This window comes from Phyllostomus hastatus, unplaced genomic scaffold (genome assembly GCF_019186645.2).
Source record: "Phyllostomus hastatus isolate PE091 unplaced genomic scaffold, TTU_PhHast_1.1 phas_contig_86, whole genome shotgun sequence".
Taxonomy (NCBI): domain Eukaryota; kingdom Metazoa; phylum Chordata; class Mammalia; order Chiroptera; family Phyllostomidae; genus Phyllostomus; species Phyllostomus hastatus.
Window position 1 is genome coordinate 8,457,899 of NW_025333977.1, and position 27,394 is coordinate 8,485,292.

The 27,394-nt window shown below is 39.1% G+C and overlaps 1 protein-coding gene across 1 annotated transcript; it reads left to right on the forward strand.

Moving 5' to 3' along the window:
- Positions 1–5,674: 5,674 nt before the first annotated feature.
- LOC123827087 (arylacetamide deacetylase-like) lies at positions 5,675–21,745 on the forward strand. The gene is made up of 5 exons (XM_045851394.1): positions 5,675–5,934; positions 12,879–13,101; positions 15,343–15,412; positions 16,348–16,519; positions 20,873–21,745. Exons 1-5 carry the CDS (start codon positions 5,797–5,799, stop codon positions 21,467–21,469), a joined length of 1,200 nt encoding a protein of 399 aa, XP_045707350.1. The 5' UTR covers positions 5,675–5,796; the 3' UTR covers positions 21,470–21,745.
- Positions 21,746–27,394: the final 5,649 nt, after the last annotated feature.

Genomic DNA, 27,394 nt, shown 5'->3' on the forward strand with positions numbered 1-27,394 from the left:
AAGGAGGAAACAAAACTGTTACTGTTTGCAGATGACATGATAGTGTACATAGAAAATCCTATAGACTCCACCAAAAAACTGCTTGACCTAATAAATGAATTTGGGCAAAACAGCGGGATACAAAGTCAATATCCAGAAATCAAAGGCATTTCTGTACACCAACAATGAAACAGCAGAAGCAGAAATTGAGAAAAAAATCCCATTTGAAATAGCAAAAAAGAAAAAATAAAATACCTAGGAATAAACCTAACCAAAGAGGTAAAAGACCTGTATTCAGAAAACTACATAACACTGAGGAGAGAAATCAAGGAAGACACAAACAAATGGAAACATATACCGTGTTCATGGATTGGAAGAATTAATATCATCAAAATGTCCATACTACCAAAAGCAATTTACACATTCAATGCAATACCTATTAAAGTACCAATGGCTTATTTCATAGACATAGAACAAACACTTCAAAAATTTATATGGAACCATAAACGACCCCGAATAGCTGCTGCAATTTTGAGAAAGAAGAGTAAAGTAGGAGGGATCACAATACCTGACACTAAACTATACTAAAAGGCCACTGTAATCAAAACAGCCTGATACTGGCATAAAAGCAGGCACAAGGACCAATGGAACAGAACAGAGAGCCCAGAAATAAACCCAAGTCTTGACAGTCAATTAATATTTGACAAAGGAAGCAGCAACATAAAATGGAATAAAAATAGCCTCTTCAACAAATGGTGTTGGGAGAACTGGACGACTACGTGCAAAAAAATGAAACTCAAGCACCAACTTACACCTTATCCAAAAATTAATTCAAGGTGGATAAAAGACTTAAATATAAACTGTGACATCATTAAAGTCCTAGAAGAGAACGTAGGTAGGAAAATCTCAGATATTTCACGCAGAAACTTTTTTACTGACATGTCTCCTAGAGCAAGGGACATAAAGGAAAGAATAAACAAATGGAACCTCATCAAAATAAAAAGCTGTTGCACAGCTAAAGAAAAAAAGTATCAAAATAAAAGGAGAACCAACTGTATGGGAAAACATATTTGCCAATGATACCTCAGACAAGGGTTTAATCTCCAAAATATATAAAGAACTTACACGACTCCACTCTAAGAAGACAAGTAAACCAATTAAAAAGTGGGCAAAGGACTTGAACAGACACTTCTCCAAGGAGGACATACAGAAGATCCAAAGGCACATGAAACAATGTTCAATATCGCTAGCTATCACAGAGATGCAAATTAAAACCACAATGAGATACCACTTCACACCAGTCAGAATGGCCATCATAAACAAAGCAACAAACAACAAATGTTGGAGAGGTTGTGGAGAAAAGGGGACCCTAGTGCACTGTTGGTGGGCCTGCAGACTGGTACAACCACTATGGAAAGCAGTACGGAACTTCCTCCGAAAACTAAAAATGGATCTGCCTTTTGACCCAGCAATTCCACTGCTGGGACTCTATCCTAAGAACACTAAAACACCAATACAAAAGAACCTTTGCACCCCGATGTTCATAGCAGAACAGTTTACAATAGCTAGGTGCTGGAAGCAACCTAGATGGCCATCAGTAAATGAATGGATCAAAAAACGATGGTACATTTACACAATGGAATTCTATGCAGCAGAAAGAAAGAAGGAGCTCCTACCCTTTGCAACAGCGTGGATGGAGCTGGAAAGCATTATGCTAAGCGATAAGCCAGGTAGTGAAAGACAAAAACCATATGATCTCACCTTTAACAGGAACCTAAACAACAAAACAAAGAAACAAGCAAAATATAACCAATGACACTGAAATAGGGGACAGACTCACAGTGACCAGAGGGGAGAGAAGAGGGAATTTCAGGGGAGAATGAGAATGGTTTACAAGAACAAATTTAAAGGACACATGGACAAAAGCCAGAGGGAGGGTAGTAATGGGAGGGAATTGGGGAGGGTTGGGTGGGTGGGCTGGAATGGGAGTAAAAGGGAGAAAACTGTATTTGAACAATGATTAAAATAAAATTTGAAAAAAAATTTACAGTACTCATCTTCATGTTATGGCTTCAAATGTTATGGCATGTCAGCAGTAAGAAATTTCCAACAGTATAGTGCCATTTCTTCCATGTCTTCTATTAGATTATTATTGCCATATATTTCTATTTTATAAGTGTGATGAACCCAACATAGTATTTAAAATATTTTTGCTTTAAAGAGTTATTTATCTTGCCCTGCTCAGTGTAGCTCACTTTGTTGGAGCATCATCCTGTAAACTGAAAGGTCGCAGGTTCAATTCCCAGTTGGAACACATGCACAGATTGTGGGTTTGGTTCCTGGTCAGGGCACCTACTAGTGGTCCCTAGTCTGCAAGTGTTTAGAATAAGTGTTCACTTTTGTGAGAGATTTTCATCTGTAACTGGCTTGTTATTTTTCTGGACTTGTCAAAATTTGGGTTCAAGTCTGCTGGTATCATAAAATGATTTGTGAAGAATTCCATCAATATTTTTTCCTTCTCTGGAAAGTGTGTATAAAACTGGTATTTTCTTCTTTCAAAATTTTGAAGAATTCAACAGCGAACATCTTACCAGTGCTTTTTATTGTAGGAAGTTTTTTCAAATTGCAGATGAAATCTCTTTAATAGTTTTATTAGCAACCAGTTTGTTTAAAACTTGTTCTTAGATGACTTTACAGTTTTTAAGAGATTTATCCATTTTGTCCAAGATTTTAAATTTATTGACATAATGTTGTGTATAATATTTTATTTTTAAAACTGACATTCGAATCTGTAGTGATGTCTTATTGCTTATTTCTGTTATTTTTTTCTTGATGAGTCACTTAAGGATTTATCAATGGACTGAGCTTTTTAAAGGTGTTAGGGTTTTTAGTGGATCCTCTTTATCTCATGTTTATTTTTATTTCATTAATTAATGATTGTATTTTTTATTTCCTTCTACAGACTTTTAAGCTTTATTTACCACTTGCAACTTATTGAGGTGGATGATCGGATTATTGATTTTCATCTTGAGGAGTAATATCAAATGCACACTTTAAAAACATGTCTCATATGGATGTGAGGGTGATGTGGCTGCAACATCTGTCACCCCAGCGGTCACCAGGGCTGACTCGGCTGATCCCCCTGGCTAGGCCGGTGTCCCTTCCTCCCTCGCCAATCCCAGTGTGTCCTTCCCAGAGCTGCGCATTTGGTTGAAGAGGACGGCCTCCCCAACTGGAGGAGAGGATGGGTCTTTGGTCAAGGGTGTATACCAGGAGCTGTGCTCCACTGCTGGAACATCCAAACAAGCTCTCCAGAACATGTATCATTCATTTAGAGATACAGGTAACTGAACACCTTTCCAACATTTTAAAGTTTGGCAGCAATGTGGATTAATGAGGAATGCTTTCATGATATTATACTTATTTCCTTGTCAAGTGGTTTTCAGGTCTTATGATGAGTAAATGAGTGACTTAATAATTAGAAGAACATAATGTTGCTACATCTTTCATTTTGTGTACAAAAAAATAATTTAGCCTCCTGAAAATTAGCAATTCTACTGACTTTCATCAGAAAGAAAGGAGGATTATCAGTCTTGAGTCAAGAACAAACCAAAGCCCTGGCTGGCATAGCTCAGTGGATTGAGCTCGGGCTGCAAACCAAAGCGTACAGGTTCGATTCCCAGCCAGGGCACATGCCTGGGTTGCAGGCCACAGGCCCCTGCAACCGCATATTGATGATTCTCTCTCTCTTTCTCCCTCCCTTCCCTCTCTAAAAATAAATAAATAAATAAATCTTAAAAAAAAAAAGAACAAACCACCTTATGTACAACTAAGGGAAATGGCCTTAACAAGAACTTACACGGTAATTCAATTGAGACAGAATGATGAAACTGCATGTTTAATCAGCACTTTGACAAAAGATATCCTTTGTGTTATATTTCACACATAAAAATATCATATTGTGTTCATACTACCAACCAATAGTTATGTAAAGTCAAAATAACTTGTTTGCTAGGACTTGCTGAGCAAATAAGAAGTCTCATATGCCTTTACTGTTTAAACATGTGTACATAGTATTTACTATAAAAACAACTTTGTCATTTACTTTGAGGAAGACATTAAACTGATGTTAATACAAATCTGGATTTTACTTTGTTTAGATTTTTTTTTCTAAAAAAGCCACTTAAATATACCCAACACTTGGACAAATCTCAAAGAGGGTATGCTTAGTATAATAAGCCAGTCTCAAAATATTATATACTGCATGATTTCATTTATGTTCCATGCGAAAACAATCATGATGGAGAGTAGATCACTGGTTGCCAGGGTTTAAGGATGGAGAAAAGATGAGACCACAAAGGTATAGAAAATAGGGGGTTTGGAGCTAGTGGTTGTGTTCTGTGTTCGAACTGCATAGTATAGTTTAACAAATGTACCAATTTGTTCACCTCCATAAGACTATTCAACAAAAAGTCAACTTTAATGCATGCTCATTTAAAAAATAAAGTAATTTGAGTGTCACTTCTAGCATTAATGGGAAGAAACTTAACTTTTCCTCAGAGGCACAGGATTCTAAATGAAAACTATAGAAATGTGATCATATGACTTTGGAATAAGACAGCCTCTCATAATATTAACTCTTACATTTCACTGTTGATATGAGGGCTAAGTGATACAATATACTTAAAGTGATATAAAGATTAAATCACACAACACTTCACATTTGGCATAATATTTACTTATTGCTCAAGAAAATTCTATGGAGTTTGAACAACTGAACCCTTGGGCCCCTTCATTCAAGTTACATATATTTTGTGATTCTACCATTGCAAAAGATAGTGTGCAGGTCTTCTGGATTTTAAGTACTTCTGTCTGGAAATGGCATGTTAATTTCTATCAGGTGCGTTTGGCTAATACTAGTCTTAGAAGTTTACTTAAGTGCTAGAGAAGCTATCTAAAAATCATAGGGGCACATGTATATTCAGTGGACCATAATATCTCCAGCACAGTTACTTGGTTTTGTATGATGTTGGCTAGTTACACTGAATCTTAATCTCAGTTGCTTATCTATAATCTGAGACTAATCAAAGAACTGGGACAAGTGAGGTCTCAGTGTGCACTCATGGAGGACAGTACTGGCCTCACTCCCCACTACTGAATGAACTTGTACAACTTTATAAACTTTCCTCAGTCTGTTTATTTCTCTCTCACATGACAATAATACTATTGAGGATTAAATGAGATTTAATTGTTTGAGTACACCACCTGGGGTACAGGGTAAGTGCTCAAAAACTGTTAGTTATCTGTATGATTATTGTATAATTCTAACATAATTAGCATTACTTATTGGGATAATTATAGAGAGGCAATAAAATGTCATAAAATGCATGTGAGCATATTCATTTTTACTTTGTAAATGTTCTCAATACTTTAAAAATACTCATTTTCTTCCTTTCTGACATCTGTTAGTTGAAGCACATACAAGGTTTCTTGTTTTTTATTTTGGAAACTGTTTGTTTTAAATAAAGTATTCTGCACCTAGTAATTATACAATGAACTGACTGCCAAGCAATCATAAGGAAACTGGACGTGACAAAACCTGCCATCAGTAAGTGCCCTATGTTCACAGAGATCTTTGCACTCGTGCTGTTTATTTCTGAACAGCCAATGAAATCACACACTGAACAGGGGAATTTGTTTCCAGGAAGTTAGATAAAACTTGGGGATAGAGTCAAAAACTGCATGCAAAATTTCAGTCTCTGAAAATGTCAATGTGTTTGCTGTGCTGTTAAGCAGCTGGAGCAGAAGAGAAACATCATGGGAAAAAAGAGTGTTCTGCTGCTGCTGCTGGGTGTCCTCGGAGCGTATTATGTTTATACACCTCTCCCAGACAATATTGAGGAGCCATGGAGACTGGTCTTGGTGAATGCACAGTTTAAAACTCTACAACGTTTGGTAAGTATAGAATCTTATTGACTCAATATTTAACAGTTTAATCAGGAGAGAATACCTATTTTATATTTTTCACATTCTCCACCCTCTTGGTAGTTATGCTCTTTAACTTGCTCATTTTAAAGCTTTTTTCATGTTTTAAATATTGCTTAATGCAGACCACTAACAGAATGAATATGGAGGGAGTAGTCAAGGAGTTTTGATTTTAAATCGTAAAGGACAAAATGTGCTGGCTGAGAAAAACAGTCTTATTGTGAGTTTCATTGCATGAACACTGCAAGAATAAAGTGTGTTAAAGTATGAACACCAGAAATGGCAGGACTGAACCATGTTGTGATTCATTACAAAATTCTATGCAATAATCTTGTATTCAGACATGAAAATGAATTTTTACTGAGATATTTGGAAACAGGTCACTGGTAAAGGTCATGGAAGTGGGACATGTATGGTGTCCAGTGGACAGATGAACTGCTGGGGTAGCCTGGCCACTGCCCACATGGTGACCATGGCTGGCCTGCAAAGACCTGTGGTTCTTTCCTAGTGATGTTAATTGCTTAGAAATCAAACTATTGGTTATCTTCTTTAACCTCCTCAGTAGCAAATTGCCTCTAAAATCAAAGAAAATTAATTCAAGGTCCATTAGCCTGAGTAATAAAACACTTGGCTTTTTGCCTCCTTCCTGGTCTTTTTTTTAAAGGTGTTGTAACTCTCTTTTGTCATTTAAAGTGGTTCTGAACAAGTACAATATACAGGGTCTGGCTCAAATAATGCCAGTTTTTTTAAAGATTTTATTTATTCATTTTTAGAGAGACATGAGGAGAAGGAGAATGAGAGGGAGAGGATTATCAATGTGTGGTTGCCTGTCTCGTCCCTTGTACCAGGGACCTGTGCCAGGGATCTTTACCAGGGAGGGACCTGGTCCTCAACCCAGGCATGTGCCCTGATTGGGAATCAAACTGGCGACCCCTTGGTTCTCAGCCCATGCTCAATCCACTCAATTACACCATCCAGGGCCAAATAATGCCAATCTTTAATACAAAATCATAAGCATGTAATTCTGTAACATAATAATATCACACTTAAGCACCCTAGATGACATTTTAGGTGAAATGTTCAAATTAAAGCTACAAATTATTGCACTCATATTATTACCCTACCAACCACACTCAGGCAGGTGTTGCTTCTGCCGGACCCTGCATGCCTTACATTTGATCATTTTTAGTAACTTCATTAGCACATATTTTGTTGGATTTGGGTCCATTTTACTAGAATGTAGTTTCAAGTTTTATTTATTTAGGTTGTTATTGAATTTTGTCTAAAATGTTCATTTTGTTTTACTGTTTTGATTTCTGTTATTATTTTGATTAGTTATGCATGTATACCTACATACACACATTTATACACACACAGACTTCTTTGCATCATTTTCTCTCCGTACTTTTTAATCTTTCTCTACATTTTTCTTCCATTTGTTTCTGTAATTTCTATTAAATATAATGCTTTGAGTTTCTTTAATTTGGTATTTATTTCTGAAATTGCTTTGTCTTTTTTTCTGAGTTCTATCAACATCCGTTTTTAATTCTCGCATCTTTTGACTAGCAATGACCTCCAATAATCTCCCTATATCTTCCTTGAATATGTGGGGTTTTGCTTTGTGATATTGCTTCTTATGTTATTTTAAAATTTATCTTACAATATTGTGTAATGTATTTTGTTCGCTTTGCAGAGACTTTTTTCCAGTTTGTTTTCTTCATCTGGTGGAGACTTACTATTTTTCTTATTGTACCCAGTATATACTGCAATACCAAGTATTGGATATACTTGCAATATCCAAGTATGGCACTCAGTATACTGCAGTAGTACCCTGCAGTTTTGCAAGGTACCACTACCTTGCACGAATATTAAATAGACAACTATTGTATTATTTCCATTTGAATTAGATAAATTTTCTTGGACAAACTATTTTAAGAATGTCCTGGGCAACAGAGGTAGGGTAAAGACTTTTTTGTCATTCAGTTCTTGTGCTAAAGGACTCCTATCACTAATGCACATACACACACACATCTTTGTAAATGTGAACCCGCTAAATTCTCTCCAGCCCTCCTGAATGCTGAGTTCGCTGGTTCATCCCTGACTGTTGTAAGCACAGGGCACAGCCATGCTCTGCCAGTGCTGGACTCCACCCTAGAAGTTCTGAACGCACTAACCTCTGGACCTTCCTGAGTGATTTGTGAGTTTCTTTAGCAACCTCTCTCTAGAATCAGGTTTTCTCATGTTTCCTGCTCCTGGAGCCTTTGATCATGCAGAGGCCCTTTCATTCTTGGAATGAATGTTTGTGATCGTTTCCTTTCTTGCCTTTTCTCTTGCCCAGCACCATGGTTTTCTGTGCAATTCTGCAGGTTGCACTTGCCTTAATCTGACACTGCACATAATTTGTAGTTCATGGGTTTCCTATGACTCTTAGTTCTTGGAAGAACTAATTTATCTGTTTCATTATTGATTTGTTTTTTTCTTTCTCTGTGTGCTCTCCTACAGATAAAAAAAACACATAGATTTATCCTAAAACCTTCAATCCCATTTAAAAAAATAACAACTTATTTGCTAAGTACACCAGACTACCATATAATGGTATCTTTCCCAAACCTCTATAAAATGTATTATCCATTAAGCAGCTGAATCTCTACTAATTCTTCTTGCCTGCCAAAGAAAAAAACCTTAACACTTTTTTGCTTGAATTTAATGCCATCTGGTACTATTTTGTGCTTTATCAATTGATTTGAGCATAAAAACAAAAAATGGTAATTCAAACTTTTAATAATTGAGTGATGATGATAAATGGAAGGCATTGAATGGAATTAATTGTCAGCTGGTCTGCAATGCAGACTATCTCTGAAAACAGGACTATCAAACGCAGGTGCCCACTCTGAGGGTTACATTGCTCAGCAGTATCCTAAAAGGACTCTGAGGCTGCATATAGGCTTGGGAAGAAATAACACCACAGTCAAATAACACTATCAGACTTACCTGTGTTCAGGATTATATGCACTTGTGAAAAGTGTTTTTTACTCTTAAACAAGATTGTAAGGTTTTCCTGAGTCGCATTGAGACAGTTTAAAGCTTCCAAACTTGACATGATTTTTTAAAATATTACTTTTGTAATAAGTTGCAGCCAAGAGGAGGGCCCAGATAGGGCTTTAGAATGGGGCCCAGAACGCGGGGTGTCCAGGAAATATTAAAAAGACACATAAGATGCCCTCACCCCTTCCCCCTTCAGTTGTGGGGGGAAGGGACAAATGGAGCAGGGCCATTGAGAGCTGTTTTGCATAGCAACAGCTTTGCAGCTAACCTCTGGTGTGGTCATTGAACATATCTGTAACTTTTAAGTGGTTGCATAGATATGTTAAATAGCTGTGGCCAAGCTCTGAGCCAGGGGGATGGAAGTAACTTCCCCCTAAGACTTACCCGGGGAGGTAACTCTCCTGAGTTATAGAGCCTGCATGAGAGCTTGGAGAAGATTGGCTGGCTGCGTGACATGGGGCCACACCTGCCCAGACTCATATGGCAGCCCAGTAAAGCTGGAAGGATATGAGAATGCTGGCAAGTGTAGCCAATTGTGAGAGGAGTCAGAAATGGGACTGCAGAGGAAGATTGGCATGGGGATTTAAACCAAGATGTGGCAGCCCTTGGAAGGAGAGCCACACAGTTTTGGCAGAATGCAGACTCCCTCAGCCATAGTGCAGGGAGAGAACCACTCAGTCTTTAGTAGAGTGGAGACTCTGGTGGCCCTGTGAGAGAGAATCACCATGCGGCTTTAGCAAAGAATCACCACTGGGCTTTGGCAGAGTGGCGACCCCCACTCCTTGCAGCCATTGTGGATGGAGAACCACATGGCTTTGCCAGAGTGGGGACTCCCACGGCCATTGTGTAGAGAGGACCACTCAGCTGTGGCAATAGAAAGGGGAGCCATGTGTCTGTGGACATGTAAGAGACCCACGTGGCTTTGCTAGAGGGGGGACCCTGCAGCTTTAGAAGGGGAACCACCACCTGGCTTTAGCAGAGATCCTGGTGACACAGCTAATGGTTCTGGGAACCATGGAAGGCCTATCAGTTAAGCATGGATTACTAGGAAGAAGTGGAGGCTGCCTGAGCATCGGACTTCTATTTCTTTTCCTGAGATATGGTACCCCAGACTAGCAAAAGGGGGAAGGAATGACTGTGTGTGTTTGTGGGTGTTTTCAGGGACTTTGGGATTTTGATGAAGACATTAGGTCACTACTTCAAGTATCTATAGCATTACATAAACACTTCCTTTCCTTTTCACAAATCTCTGGCATTGAGAGATGTCTTTCCTATAAGGCGGCGGACATAAGAAACCTGGGGGTTCTTTTCAGTAATGCTATGTTGCCTTTGACCCCCCCCCTTGTGTTCTGTAACACTTTTATCATCTTCTCTTCTCCTTTTTCTGCATTTTTGCCATTGAGTCTCCCAGCCCTGCTTAGTTCTTTTTGCTGCTATGGCTTTCTCAGTGGTACACTGGTCTGTCTCCAAAAGATGAATATTTTGAAGTCCAATGATTACTCAAGTCTCCAAATTGCCAAATAACCACACTCTATATGCAGAACTCTAACTTGGGTGCAGTCAGTGGCACTGTTTCTCACCTTTGAATGAACAGAAATTCAACTACTTTTTTCCTTAACTGATAAATCTTTGTAGGACTAAGATACAAGAAACAATTTTGTCCACACACCAAAGGATATAAATTTCAGAGTCAGTCAAATTTTCCTTCTTTATCATTGGATCCTTCAAATTTACATCAAAAATTGCATTTAGGCTTTAAAGTCAGTATAAAGAGAGTAAGCTGATCTGAGATGATATGTCCATTATCCTACTGGTCTACCCCACCACACTTTACCAAAGGGAACATGGTCAAAGACATTTTAAAATTGTGATAATTCAAATCAGAATGCAGGGACGCTAGGCAATGGTTTTAGCTCACTGCTGATTTTTAGTCTTTTGTTTTAAGTTTACTACACTTCCTCATAGAATTTAAAGACTTATGAAATTATAAACTCATGTTAAAAATTCATACTTAGTATCTTACATATTACAATTTCTGTTTTCTTGACTAAATCCGTCTCTCTAATTTTTATAACATAGTACCATTCTCTAACATTTAAAAAATATTTGAACCTAAGCATTCTTTAATTCTTTGGAAATAAAATGCTAGAGTCCAGTGATTTGCATTTTGAAGAAAGGACTTGTACTTGTTCTTAACTTTAATTTAAAACCAGAAGGCCAACTAAATTGGTATAAATTACTTTTGTGGGAAAAGTTTTGACAGCTAGTGTATGTCAAAGGTTGTACAAATTTTAAATGTATTTGTTAAAATTAAGTAAGTAAACGTTCTGACCTTAATACCACTTTTCTATGTTAACATTTAAAAGCAGCAGGATTGATATTGATGTGATTTCTTTCAAGTCACATTGTTAATTGGTGGGAGTGCTCATACAAAAATCACATGCAGCAGAACCACGGGGAAACATAAGCAGACACTGTAGGAATAAAGAGGACAGAAGATGGTCTACTGTGGGTAGCAGTCTCCAGCCTTTTGTAACTGCAGAGGAGCAGGTAGGGGACACCCACTGTGCTGAGGCATGACCAGCATGTGAAACAGGCCACATGTGTTCAAGGAAGTGGATGTCCACAGGTTGAGAAGATCCATGAACATCTTTATAGCTGGAATAGCCTGTTTCCCAAAGCCTGTCAGATAGACTAGCATTGTCATGCTCTCATTTGCATGAGTTCCACCCTTCTGCTGGCAATTGCAATGTGAGGGCAGTCGTTTCTTTGTGGTGTGTGCTTGCTGTGCATCTAACTTCTGAAGTCCCTTTGGGATAGCTGCCAGGCAACAGAAGGAGAGGTATTTGTTTGCTAACTGAACACTTCTCCAGCTGTAGCATGACTGGGTTGGGAAGCACAGCTAACCTGGGGGAACAATACCATTCCACTGGGACCAGGACCGTAGCCCACATATTCTGAAATTAAAATTGGAAAACAATTCTTTTTACTTTTTGGAATCCCAACATTATAAAGTTCTTCATGATTGCTTGACACTCACTTCAAGGTTCTTTTTATTTGGTGCATCCCTCTGTAGACCTGACTTTATAGCTTTGCTGCACTACCTGCCTTTCTCTGAGAACTTCCCTCTCTGTATTCATAACAAAGTTCACATACTTGCAACCTCTTCCTCTAGGTGTCCTGTCCAGGACAATAGTTTACCTCCCTAATGACATTCACCAAAGTTCTTTGTCCATGTTTATGAGACAGGCAGTTACGTTGTTTCATAATTGCTTACATATCCATTTCTCCCACTTGACGCTGAGCTTATTTAGAATACAAAGAGTACTCTACTTCAGTGTCTTTGGTTATATTTTGCTTGTTTCTTTGTTTAGAGAATAAGCTGACAGTGTTCAGAGAGGAGAGGGGAGGAAATTTCAGGGGAATTTCTGGTTAAAGGGGAAAGGTTTACAGGAACAAGTATAAAGGACACATGGATAAAAAACTAGGGGCAGGTGGAAATGGCAGGGAGGAGGGGAGGGCTGGGTGGGTGGGCTGGGATGGGAGTAAAAGATAGAAAATTGAACTTCAACAACAATTAAAATAAAATAAAAAAAGAATACAAACAGTACATTGTTTATCCGTGTCTCAAGGCCCGAGGCATAGATTCTGACAAGTTGCAATACCTTAAGAATTCTTCATGTATCCTTTTTTAGACTGAGCCAATTATTATGGTAAAGATTCTGAATCTTGATATTGCTGTGTCATTCAGATTTACCTGTGATAAATGACACAGGGCTGTGGGGAGCATACACTCATACTTCTATGCTATAAACAACATTGGCATTTGCTGTTTGAAACCTGGTATTTGTTTTTCTCTCTACTTTTAGGCTGTGTTTGCCGAACTATTGGGAATCAACCATTTCATGGACACTTTAATGTTCTGTATGAGTTTTCAAGAAGTCCCACCCACATCTGACGAAAATGTCACTGTGATGGAGACCACTTTCAACAATGTTCCTGTCCGTGTCTACATTCCAAACCGAAAGTCGCAGGCACTGAGGAGGGGCTTGTTTTACATTCACGGTGGCGGCTGGTGTTTAGGGAGTGCTGGTATGTGGCTCTGGTTACAGAATTTGGCTTATCATGAGGCATACATTTTATTAAGATAGTTACTGTGATGTATCTGGTAAACATTATCACAGATAATGGAACACGTCAGCCAACTGAACTTTATTTCTTTGGAGCTATGTTAGTTTAAAAAATTGTTTTAAATTTCTTTCTGAGAAGAAGTAATACTGACAGCTGTAGCAAATCTCAGGTAAGAGGAAAAACTGTTTCATGAATGCAGAAATTTATGATTAAAATTGTGAATTGCCAGAGTGATGGAATGCTGTAATGAAGGCCAAGATGAAGTGAGTTGAATAATGGGTGAAAAATGAGGTAGTGGTGATGGCGACTCCAGTCTCTCAATATACTTAGGTAGAAAGGAAAGACACGGTTTGGGTTTGAAAAGAAGCACAGAGTGGATTAAGTACATGGTATTTTTTTAAATAAAATGTATGTACATTTCAATTTATTTTCTGTATTTCCATAAATGTATCTAATATATACCATTTTATCACATATAAAATGCATATTATATTTATGTATAAATACATATTTTCTGTTTATATATGGAAGGGCTGTGAACATGTTTATAAGCCGAAGGTAAGGCAGTTAACAGAAGTATGTTGAAGAAATTTGGGGAGGGGGAGCTGGAGAATGGGAAGAAGTTTGCCTGACCTACAGACTGTGGGAGGAAATTGGACTTTGTACAATGGTGAAGTATTAACAGCTCACAGCAGTAGGAACTTAACTTTCTTGTTGTTTTCTTTCCATGTTTTCAGGAGAAAGGGGTGTTAATGAGTATTGATGTAGATTGGAAACATGAATTGCAACAGTGAAGTGTATAATCCAAACATTTTCTATAAATTCAGGTAGTAAAGTCATCAGCTGGCAATGAAGCGATATTTTAAGACAAAATCGGACTATGCCATGTTTCAATTATTTTCCATGCATTCCTACTTCCCAAAGCAGTTCACTTAAAAAATCTTTCCATCAAGGTATACCTGAAGAGATGGAGTACGTTCCCCAAGGAAAAGGAACTAAACAAGAATAAACTCTGAAACAAAATAGTATTTACCTGATGTTTTCTCTTTCAACATTAAATAAAAACATAAAAATATGTGATTAATTTAAAATGTAAGCATGATTTCATATGGTAAATGTTAAATAAAAGTTGAAAACTAGTGTGTATGTACATTTTAAGAATATTCAGCACCCAACTTTGGGAACATCACAACAAAATATCTACTCCTCTTTCCACGGCCCACAGGATGTGACCTCTGTGACAACTTCTCATCCTGGTAGTCCACTGGTAGTATTTTATGATCTCTCCCTGCTCTTGTTACTGGCAAATTCTATTTTATTTTCTTAAAATGTTTGTATGTGCAGAAGAGTCTTTTTCCAAGCACAATAGCAAACATGTGTGACCTATCCCCACCCCACACACATGGCCAAAAACACCCCAGAAAACACAGAGCTTCTTGTCTGCCTAGAAAATATGAATATATAAATCAGGTGTCAACTCTCCCTATTTCCTTTTTACTCTTCTTTAACTTCCTGTGGCAGTCTTTGTAAAGTCTAATACTATTTCCTAGAGTACTTTCTCTGCCTCTCCATTAAAGCATGAAAGCAGCTACTGTATTGCACTATTGCTTTTCATTTCTATGCCTGCCCCTCCCTGCTCCTGTCCCCAGTACACTGTGACCCCCTCAAAGTCAGGGAGGTATATTTATGTTTTTTCTTTCAATGCCTGACATCTGCTCATTAGAGGGAGCACCGACTAATCTTGAAGAGAGACATTGGCTTAAGTTACACAGTGTGAAATATGGGAAGGACAAGAAAGTTGACCATATCCATGTAAAAGAATTGCTGAGCAAAAGACTTCATTTTCTATAGCTATGATGAGATATTAGAAATATTTTCCCAGAACAATTTTAAAGATTTTATTTATTTATATTTAAAAAGGAGTGAGGGAGGGAGAAAGAGAAGGGAGAGAGAATCACCAGTCCGTTCCCTGTCGCAGCTCCCCGACTGGGGAGCTGGCCTGCACTGCAGCACTGTGGCCTGACCAGGAACTGAGCTGGCCACCTTTCCTTTTGCATGATGACTCCCAAACAACTGAGCCACACTGGTCAGGGCATTCCCAGTACATTTTAATGAGGAAAAAGGTGCAGCAGTAGGCCATTTGTGGAAAGAAATATCCATCAGTTTACTTGTCAGTCTCTGATTTTATTTTCTTTATTTCAGCTTTGGTTGGTTATGACGTGCTCTCAAGACAAACAGTTAATAGCCTTGATGCTGTTGTCGTTTCCACCGAGTAAGTGCACTGTTGGTTTGTTTGGTTTGGCCAGGCCCTTCATGTAGTGAGCTGTCCTGGTCATTTCTGGGTTATGCCAGGTGTGTTTCAAATGAAAGTGAGGTGGTGAGAATTGAGAACGTGAGCTTGGCCATGGCCAGTAAAAAGACAGAGAGAAAAGAGTTGTATAGTTGGGTCAAGTGGGAAGTTGTTACAGTGAAAGTAAACTATTGAATTTCATGGGCAAAGGGTCTTTGCTGGATTTCTAGCCTATTGTTAATGAACAGAGTGAATAAGGAGGGCTTCCAAGTCAGAGAATCTGGCCCAAAGTTTGGTTTTTGAATTAACTGAGTGACTGTGTGCCAGTTAAATCTCTTTGTAGCTCCATGTTCTCATATGTCAACTGTGAGTCATATAATATCTTCCATATCACAGAGTTGTTTCGAGAATTAAGTGGTAAAATACATTTAAAGCAATTAGTGTGGCATATTTCATGGTATGATCCTTCTTTAAAAGCAATTAGTCACTAAATAACATGGAAATATAGGCAAAATCAATTCTAAAAATCATTTAACTTGATCAATAAATTATGTTGGAATACAATAATTCTTAAGATTTATTTGAAATTTATTGATTGTAGATAAATAAAATAAATATAAAGAAAGAGTAACGATTACAAAGGATAACATTCTTGGAGAAGTTTACTTAATTATCACTTGTGCTTTTTTTTTCTAAAGTCTACTCCAAGTTTCCCATTTAAGCCTTTACTAGTATGAAAATAATATTCGTGAAAGTTTTTATACCAAGCACTGTCTTTAAAAATAAGTCTGTGTTGTTATTCGCTAGGATTCAAACAATGTTTGTTTAAAATATTTACTTTTGATTTTAGTGTTACAGCATGCATGCACATTTTTATTAAAAGTGTTGACTGAAAGAACATGTTTTCCCACCCACAGTTATAGATTAGCACCTAAATATCATTTTCCCACTCAATTTGAAGATGTATATAATTCATTAAAGTGGTTCTTACGCCAGGATGTTCTTGAAAAATATGGTGTAGATCCTAAAAGAATTGGAATTTCTGGAGACAGTGCTGGAGGGAATTTGGCTGCAGCAGTCACTCAAAAGGTATGTTGCTCAAATTTGTCTCATTATATAAAATGTTCTACACATAAATGTATTTATTTAAAATACTAAAATATCAGTGTAAATATATTACTATATTAGAGTTACATAGAGATCATATTAGAGAAAATTAATATACCTACTGCTTCTACTTCTATCTCCTGCTGGATGTTTAAAAGAAAGAAATAATTAAATCCTCTGTATATATCATTGGTTTAAACATAAAGGATATGGTCAGGTAAGTAACATAGTGTTTTGTTATACTAGGGGATATATTTGTGTAAGCAATTTGTGTAAGCAATGGTACCAACCACCATCACTAAAGAATGAAATAATTTCAGTTGTCTTCAATGGAGCATGCTAAAACATGCATTAAAACTTGTTATCGGAATAATAAAATTACCTATTGACAAAATTGTTAGCGGGTTCATAAATATTATTTACTTAAAAAGGAACTATTATTTTCAAATATCAATTATTACACTATTTCTATGACATTTTGCTAAAACTGGACACCTATGAAGTATTGATTTTCATTGGTAATTAGTCCATAGATTATGAATAATATTATTTTTGATACTGGTTTATCTAACCTAAGAAATAAACTTGGCACTGAGGGCTTAGAAACAATATTCCTATATGAAAAAAATTATAGTGTATTTGCAAATAAATAATAATTTAATAGCAGATATTATCATAAATATTGCACATAAATTTATTGTGTAATAAAACAGGCCATTTGTTTTTATTATTTGTTTCCATACACACTTTAAAGTATATAAAGTTTGGCGATTGGTATTTTTAGGATAACCTTCTCATTATTTCCAGGTAAAGGGAAGATAAAAATCCTGTGGTTTTTCTTAGTGTACTATAGAACATATATTTGTTATTTGCAGAAGTTGAGTTCTATATCGCTACCCATTGTCTCTCTGAGAGGTACCTCGATGTACTGCAAAGAACAATCAGGAGCCATGGATTTTTGAAGCTAAAGTAAGGTCCAGCTGTGACCTTGGACAAGCCACTTCAAGCATCAATTCCTTTTCACTGTGTTGCATAATTGGCCCTTTGTTGTATGCAGTTCTGGTTTCTGCCATGGTGCACAAATTAATTCTGACCCATAATTATTAAAAATTGGGATAAGATATAATAATCTGAAATATATCAAAAAGTTCCTAAGATATGAGAAATTTCTAGGCCAAAAGTTTTTTTAAAAGATGAAGAAAAAAACCTACAAAAGAAACCCAGTACTCAATGTCCTCTTTACCCTAAAGGATTATGGCACTCAAAAAGAAAGAAAGAGAGAGAGAGAAGAAGGAAGGAAGGAAGGAAGGAAGGGAGGAGGGAAGGAAGGAAGGAAAGAAAAATTTTATAAGATACCTTTTGGAAGTCTTTCAGGGCTAGAGTGGAAGTCAAATGTGAGGACACCCCCGAACCGCTCTTCAGGTTAACTGAGGCCCTTCCTAGAGATGCTCTCAGGGCCAAGGTGAACCTGCTGTAATACAAACCTCACATGCATTTTTTTAACAGGAAGGTAATGCATATAAAGTTTTATTGTTGTTCTTCTTGCACTTCTAAAATTTTGTGCTAAGATACACATAACATAAAATTTTCTGTCATGACAATGAAGTGTATAGTTCAGTGATACAAAACACACCCCACTGTTACACAACCACGTGAATTCAGAGTCCTGCTTCACACCACCTGGATGGTGGGGGCGATCTCAGGCCTTCACTTCAAATATGAATGGCGTGAGTGGCTGATCCTCAGTTGTGCCTGACAGAGTCATATAAAAAGCCTCCCAGGAGACACACAGTACCATCATAGACTTTAAATTGTTCCTACAAATGTTTTTAGAAATTCAGTATCTAGCACAGAATAAAACATATCCAGGAAAACTAGTAAACAAAACAGCAATGAAGGAAAGCAAGCAGAATCAGCAGGCAGAATACTTGGCCGTATTCAAATGCGACAGTTACGGGCCACAGAATATTTAATAACTACCCTACTTTCTTCAATCCATTCACAACCGAGATTGCAAATTTCAGTAGAAAAGTGGAGTTTTAAAAAAAAAGAAAGTTCTAAAACTCAAAAATAAAATTATCAATATCAAAACCTTTATGAATTGCTTTACTGACTTTCACACAGCTGCAGATAATTTATAAACTGAAAGATGAGTCATATCCAACTCATACATAACTATGCAAAATGACGTATAGGGAGCCAAAAAGTTAACAAATATGAAAGAGAAGAGAAGAAATATAGCAGACATAGTCTGAAAATCCAACAGAATTCCTGTTGTCATACCAGAAGTAGAGGAGAGAGAATGAGATAAAAGAATGTTTAAAAACACAATAGTACAGCATTTTGTAAAACTCATTAACAATATCAAGCCACAGATAAAAGAAGCTACCTGAACCCTAAGAATCATTTTTGAGAAGCTTAACACTAAATCGATAACTAGAAAGGAATGTACATATAGACACAAGGAAAAGTGCAGAAGCCGGCAGAACAAAATGAAACAAAAAGAAACAGAAAAAATTGTAAAGCAGAAAAAAAGTAACTTCACAGAAGTACAAGCCATAATGGAAGCTTACTTCTCAATATCAAAAATGTAAATCTGAAGTCAGTGGGATGATAGCATAAAAGTGCAGCACAAAATGACTTAACCTAATTCTGTGCTCCACAAAATTTTTACTTAAGAATAAAGGAGAAATAGACTTATTTGGTTAAAACTAAAAGGACTTGCTATTAACAGAACACACTAAGGATTCTTTAAGTGAAATGTTTTAGATGCAATGAAAATGCAAATAAAAGTTTAAGTTTCAGGAAGAAACTAATAGCAAGAATGTGGTAAGATGTGGGTAAGTCTAATAAACTTGAATAATTTAAAATAATGAGATATATAGAATGAAAATATGAAAAAGGTCAAACTATAAGTTAAGGAGACAGAAGAGGATAAATTTCCAGTCTTATGAGGGTTTTTTTTTGTCTAATAAGAAATAAAGATTTGGAATTATGTTTCAGTAAGTTCATTAGTCTTTGAGATCTTAAGAATACACATTTTATGGGAATCACTTAGGGAATATAAACAAGGCATAACATAAACTACTAAAGCAGAAAATAGAATAATTAAAAGCTTAATCAATTTGAAAGAAGGCAAAAATAGAAAAAAATAAATGAAAGAGGATGGAGAAAATAAGGCAGTAGATCACCAATTATTTTACTAATTTAATATTTGGGGTCTAAATGATCTTGCTATAAGACCAAGATTGTCAGATTGAAAAAATAAATGAGCAGATTATTTGAAAGTAATTCATAGACAATATATATACCTTGTAATAACATCGGAAAGAATTGATGGATTAAGATCACATCATTACAGAAAAGGTTTAAATGACTAAGAAAATACAACAACTCTCAATCTGTATGGATTTAATTACATGGGGTTAATACATGAAGAAAATATTAACAGAGCTACAGGAGAAAACACAAGTTTATGTCCATATCAAGAAGTTTGAGAATACTTTTTTTAATAAGTAAGAGAACAAGTAGGCAAAAATAAAAAGTAGATAGATGACTGCAATAACAATCAATACATTTAACTCAGTGGAACAAGGATATAGCAAATGCACATGATCATTTTTAAAACTCAACCAAGTGGTGGGCCACAAATTTAGAATTTAAATTGTACTGCATTTGGACTCTTACTAAATGCAATAATGTAGGAAGTCAATAAGAAAAAGACAAATAATATGTTTTTCTTTGTATGGACATTTTAAAAAATACACTAAGGACCTATCAGTCACTATTTAAAAAGAATGTATATCTTTTATATGTTCTGTATATTTAAAAGAAATTGTATTTTCTCCAAAGCATATGAGATAAGAAGAGAGACTGAAATAAGCATCTGACTCAAGATAAAAAAAATAAAATAAAAAAGAGAAAAGATAATAATGACAAGAACAGAAATTCTTATATTCAAAACAAGCTTAGAGTAGGTTTGAACAAAAACAAAAAGTTAATTCTTTGACGGGACTAATACAATTTTAATTCTCTAAAAAGACAAAGGAGAAAAATCAAAGTTTAGCTACACGTGTCAAGATTTAATCACATCGTCTGTTTTCTATATCCATGAGGAAAGTAGTGCAAATCATTTTGTTTACCTTTACAGTATTTAAGTGTATACACCGAGTCTTACATATAATGTTGAAAATTGGAAAGTTCTTTGAGATATATTTTTTATTGTTTCTGATTACCTTTTTGAAACTTTGAATTTATCTCATATCAGCCTCATAAATGAAAGTATTTACTATCAATGAAAATTATTTCAACAACTGATTTTAAATTATTTCTCAGCTCATAGATGACCCAGATGTCAAGATCAAACTCAAGATCCAGTCTTTAATTTATCCGGCCCTGCAGGCTCTGGATATGGATTTACCATCTTATCGGGATAACGCACTATTTCCAACTCTGACCAAATCACTCATGGTCAGGTTTTGGAGTGAATACTTTACCACGGACAGATCACTTGAAAAAGCCATGCTCTTCAATCAGCACACACCAGTGGAATCAGCCCAGCTCTTCAAATTTGCTAATTGGAGTTCTTTGCTCCCGGAGATCTTTAAGAAAGGGCACTTGTATAAGAGTCCAACTCATGGTACTTCTGAGCTGTTTAAAAAGTATCCAGGGTTTCTAGATGTGAGGGCAGCTCCCTTGTTGGCTGATGACAACAAGTTACATAGCTTACCTGTTACCTATGTCATCACCTGCCAATATGACGTCTTAAGAGATGATGGAATCATGTATGTCACTCGACTTCAGAAGGCTGAAGTTAGGGTGACCCATCATCACTTTGAGGATGGATTCCATGGAGCAATTTCCTATCCTGGACTTAAAATTAGAGATAGAATCACAAATCATTATCTGAGTTGGCTAAATGAAAATCTGTAGTAAAATTATAGAGTCATCAAACTACATAAGCCTCAAAATCAGAAACAAATTAGTGAGAATCAAAAGGTTTGTTTACATTGATTATGTTCATCATCTGTGAACTTTCAAGGGTCCTCAGAGCCATTGTGTTGTGTTTTGATAACTTAATGGAACTGTGACAGGACATAGCTGAGCAGTAGCCATTCTTATGTAGGAGCTGACCAGCAGCCATTCCCAGATAAGCAGTTATCTCAAGGTCGTAGACTAACCCCCGTTTAGCAGCTGCACTCCTTCTCCTCCTGCTTCTGCCTATGTAACAAGCATATAAAGAAGCGTTCAGCTTAAGCTCCTTGCCCAGAATTTGGATTTTATCTCCTCTGGGTCCGCATGCGTGAATAAACCCCACTTCCTAAACTCCCAGGCCGTCTGAGTCATCTTTTCCGTAGCATTTTGGTTCCCTGACTGGAAACGACTCACAAGAGCAGGCTGTTGTCCCCGGTGAAGGCGGCCTTGGGGTGGCTGGTGGGGCTGGACTGTGATATGGAGGTGCGCACGCCCCGGAGATTTCGGGTCCTGAACATCCGGGGCACCGCAAGCTTGGCCCCCAGACCGCCCCTTGACCGGGGCTGGTGGGGTGCGAGCTGGTGGTATCTGGGAAGGCGCCAATCTGGAATCTGGTAAGTGCCCCGCGGGGACCAGGAGCCCCAAAACCAGGCCCACTCTTGGAGTGGAAGGAGGGACTGATCACCCCTCAGGCTGGAAGGCCCAGGCAGGGCTCCCACAGTTCGGGCAGGTGGGAACTTAATAAACTCGGTGTGTCCATGTGAATGACCATGTTTGTTGCTCCACGGGTGGAAGCCTACAGAGTGTGAGTGAGCCCTAACCTGCAGTTCCTCGGTCTGTCATACGGCATAACGGCTGGGGGTTTAACCCGAATCCTACATAGGCAGCCTTAGCTAAGACGGAACCCAAGTGCCCCAAGAGGGGTGAGACCAGGCTGGCGACCTGAGAGTCCCTTCCCTTGTCTGTCAGTGCCGATGGGGAGAATTCAGCATGGGGGTGGGGTGGGGGCAGGGAGGCGTTCCTGCCACAGTACTATATTGCATGTATGTTAGAGATCGGACAGCAAGCCATGTGGGTGCACCGGCATTTTGGGTAAAATAGAGGACGAGCCACGTAAGTGCCCCCCCATGGAGGGTGGAGCATACATGGTTGTCCTCCTCTTGGATGATGGGTCATGTGAGAGCCCCTCCATCTTAGAACTGGGCAAGGTGCCAGGCTAAGGGCTCTCTTCAGGTTATAGGCTGTGTGCTGCTGCTGTGTGGGCACCACATCAGTCTGGTTCTCTGTGTAACTGGTTCTGGTAAGAATGGCTCTGGTTCTGAAGGACATGAACTGAGGTCCAAGGGTGAACATCTGACCTATAGGGTGTTTGCAGGGTCTGACCTTCAGAAAACTGCAGGATGTCCCTGCAAATCTAGGGAATTTTAGTGGAAGGTACCTGCAGTGCCAGGGACTGTCGGCTGCCACATGCTGAGTTTAAGTATAGTCCTTCCCAGAGTGGGAAAGGAACCAGGATTAAAAGAGAATGATGGTTAAATCTGAGTGAGTAAAATTATGTATAAAGAATGTGAGGTTTTAAACCTGGAGTAAAGGAAACCTCAACTATTTGTTTTCTGGTTTTGTGGGAAAAGAGCAAATTTCTAACATTGGTGTTGTTTATGATCAGAAACCCTCTGTACTTGAAGACCTGTTTAAGGTCACCTGTAAGACCTAAGAGAAGTCGCCTGTAACTGGTTGGGGAGAATGCCTTTGCCACTCAGGACCCAGGAAGGGTCATTTGGGGCTGATGACTGCTTCAGCCAGAGGCCAAGCAGCATGTCTCTGCCAAAAGACTGGACCTGAAGGAGCATGTCTCTGCGAGGCATGGATAGATACATTGGTGCAAGAGAATGTCCCTACTTGTGTATTTTTCTGGAATTCTGTGTTTTGGATTTTGCTCTATATCTGCTCGAGAAAGGAAATTGAGGATTCCAGGGAAGGTTGAAACTTCATACTCTGTAGGAAATTAAATAAAAAATATAATATATATATATATATATATTTATATATATATATATATATATATATATATATATATATATATATATATATATATATATATATATAAATGAAGAAGGCCCGTGGGAAACTGCAAAAATAAATGGAAAGGTAAAAGTTTTAGGAAGGGACTATGTGGTGTTAGTTAATAATAGCAGGTATAAGTCATGGAGTTGCAGTCTTGGTGGATATCAGAAGCTGTATGAAAGAAAGAATAGAGGGTTTGTGAGTGTTGCAGAATGTCTGGAAGTGATAGTTTTGAGAAGCCCGGTGGATATCAGAAGGGAAAGGATTTTCCTTCCCGCTTTGTATTTTTCTCCCTACCTGATCCCTCCAGAATTTGGCATTCTGAAGGAGTGAGTGAAGACATAAGGTTTCTTTGCATAAAACCAATAAGATCAGTCATTAATAGTGGTTTTGTTAACCAAGACTTTGACTGGAATGTCACGTCTGAAGGAGGCATGTATGGGTTCTGGTCATCACCGGAAAGCCCTGAGGAACTGGGATTGACTTGTGAAGCGAGAGTATGCCCATGAAAAAAGCCTGGTACTTTGGTTGCTTGTGCAGTTCATGGCAGTCTTTCCAGGGAAGGAACGAAGGTTGCTTTCATGAAAGATGGCCTAAAAGGAACCTGTGGGCACAATGGAAGCCTCAAGGATCTGAGTGAAACAACTGGTACAGGTGAAGCCAGATGGCAGATGTGTGGCTCTGCCTCTGTGCCCCGAGGGGCCGACTGAGAAGTCAATCTAAAGGTTCCCTGTGTGAGTTCCAGCAAAGTGGAATTAAAGATCATAAGTGATCCAGGCTGCTCTTGGTGTGTTTATGCAAACAAACAGTCAAAATGAAAAGTGGAACTCAAAGTAGTCCCTTTAATAACAGTGAGGGTGATCTTAAGGAGAAAAATTGTGGTTCAAGGAAAATCACAATGCTCAGTATTGGACACCAGAATAACTCAGCTAACTGTCTTGAAAGCGTCTTTTTGTTTGAAAGTTGAAACTGGGTTTGTAATATCATTAAAGATATACAATTTACAGGTATGGAGGACCTGTCAAATTGCCATTGCTAAATGTCATTGCAGGAAGGACCTTGCAACTGAATGTCTCCCCAAAAGACAGTCTCACAGGCACAGAGACTGGTTTGGGGACTATTGTGTGAATTAACCTGTGTGTTCTTCTGTTTTCATAAGATGTATGCCTATGATTTCATTATCTGAGTGATTGGTTGCAATATAGGCCTCACTTAAGGAGCCCATTCTTCATCATCGCCCCCTGAAACTCAATGGTTTGGCTGAACTGAGTGGATGGGTTGGTGAGCAGTTTGAGCGATCTGTGGGCTTCACTTTAGAACTGATTTTCCCTTTTCTGTCTTGATGGCTTGGACAGGAAGGGTTCAGATATCTGGAAGGAGGGAAATCCTAGTATATTCCCCTCAGCCCAAGTGAAGTATAATGGGCCCCAAGAGTTTTGGATAGGTGTAGCATGCCTTGTACACCTTCCTCCAGATAAGCCATTCTTTACTTAAGTTCCTGCCTTTGTCATTTAGTGGTTATGATTTAATTGGGCCTTCCAACTCTTTCCAAATCTGTCATCTCCAGAATATGACCAGGATGCCAATGGTCCAGTAATGCCAGTCTTTGGACACTAAGCCTGCGACTTTCTGGTGCAGGCAATTCACCAGGATTCTGTAAGGTCCTTCCCCTTACAGGAAGGACTCCCTCCATGCTGCACCCCCCACCTTCAGGGCACCCCTGACCCACGGGGTAGGTAGGACAATGTCCATTTCCAGCCAGAAGTATATACAAGAAGATAAGACCTTCGCCCATTGTCCTTTAAAAGAATTTAAAGTGGGTGTATATCTGAAATGAGAGGTTGTTACAGGGTGCAGCCAAGAGAGGGGACCCCAAATGGGCATTTAAAACGGGGTCCAGAACTCAAGGCATGCAGGAGATTTTAAGATGTCTTCACCCCTTCCCCCACAGTTGTGAGTTGGGGGAGGGGCCACAGAGCAAGAATATGCAGGGCTGTTTTGTACAGCAACAGCTTTATAGCTAATCCATGGCATAGTCATTTGACATACCTATAGTCTTTGGCTGGTCACTTAGATATGCTGAATAGCTGTGGCCATGCTCTGAACCAGGGAGATAAAGAAAGACTCCCCCGCGCAAGATGTGACTGGGAGGCAGGTCCCCCAAGTTACAGTGCCTGCGTGAGAGCTAGGAGAGGACTGGCTCCATAGCATGGGGCCACACCTGCCCAGACCCATGATGGCAGCCAGACGGGAGCGGGTATCGGCCCATCCAGGATCTGCGGGCATCGGCCCATCCAGGATCTGCGGGCCGTCAACGAAGCAGCTGTCACCCTCCACCAGTGGTCCCAAACCCGTACACCCTCCTGATCCAGCTTCCCCCAACAGCAACGTGATTTACCTGCTTTGATCTGAAGGATGCCTTCTCCTGCATTCCTGTGGCACCTTCTAGCCAACCCATTTTTGCCTTCGAATGGAAAGATCCACACACAATGGTCAAGACTCAGTTAACCTGGAGTAGACTGCCTAAGGGGTTTAAGAACTCCCCAACCTTATTTGGGGAAGCCCTAGCAGGAGACCTGAAGCCCCTCGCTAAGGGGGGGCTGGCTGTACCTGACGATTCTGCAGTACATGGACGACCTCCTCCTGGCAACCCCATTCCAGGAACGGTGCTGGGTGGGAACGCACATGCTGCTGAAGCACCTGGCTGAATTAAGGAAAGAACACCAGAAGCACATCCTGAACACACTTCTACTCTTCACGTCGAGTTGCAGAGGGCACACGCTGTGTATCTGAAGTGCCCCCATAGCTGTCCGCGCAGTCCTCTCTCATGGCCCTTCACGGTGCTCCATCGGGTTTACCTGCCCCAGCAGCCTACGAGCTCCCTGGGGTTCTGGTGCGTCGCCCAGCGCAGTGCTCAGCAACCAGACTTGTCAGAAGTACTCATGGTATGATCAGGGGCTCAGACGGAAAATGGAACCTTAGCTAAATTCTACCAGGAAACTGGACTGCCCTGGACAGACTTGTTGCCGCTAGCATTGCCTAGGTTGCAGGAGTCATCCCTTGGATCCTCTACAGGCGGGCCCAAACAGCAGCAGATCCCGAGGAGTCGAGGACCCGAGGACCCGAGGACTAGGCCTGCACCTAGAATACCCACGCTGAGACACCGGAGGATGCCAGCCAGTAAAGAAGACACCAAGGAATGGACCATTGTTCCGCAGGGTACCTGACTTTAATTGGCATCTTTGCAGGAGCATTGGGAATTGGACTAGTGACTGTGAACCCTGCAGAATGGAATTCCACGGAGCGGATCACCCTAGGAATAGTTTGTCTCTGTTTGGTCTCTGCATTTGGGTTTATTGTATGCTTCGCTTAACAAATGCGGCCCCTGTCTCAGCCCCAGCCTGCAAATGTAATACCCCCGGGCATAGGATTATGCTCAGCAGTAGAGTGGTCTCTTACTATCTCCTAAGGTCAGCTTTCAGCTCCTCCACTGACATACCGTCAGGTTGCATTCAGCCACAGCAATCCCTCTGCACTTGGGGAGGGAAGGTATACTGGACTGGAGTAACATCCAGGAGCATAGGATACCACCCGGAAGTGTCAGGCATATGGGACTCTGCATCCTCCGAACCTTGGTCCAACACCTGGGGCCACAGTGACTTGTAGGGCAGCCACCAAAGTATTAGCACTCCAGTGGTACCAACACCAGTATCAGCAGTTGCAACCCTCCCAAGGACCTCAGCCATATAGCCAGGTATATAGTGATGCTAAAGGGATAAAACACCTTATAGCATCAAAGGGGATGTGACAGGACATAGC

Bases quoted from the DNA above. Each gene is read 5' to 3' on its own strand.
- LOC123827087 (XM_045851394.1), top strand. From the start codon at position 5,797: ATGGGAAAAAAGAGTGTTCTGCTGCTGCTGCTGGGTGTCCTCGGAGCG. The intron at 13,102-15,342 runs GTATGTGGCTCT...TCTTTATTTCAG, and splicing joins CTGGTGTTTAGGGAGTGCTG to CTTTGGTTGGTTATGACGTG. The intron at 15,413-16,347 runs GTAAGTGCACTG...TCCCACCCACAG, and splicing joins GCTGTTGTCGTTTCCACCGA to TTATAGATTAGCACCTAAAT.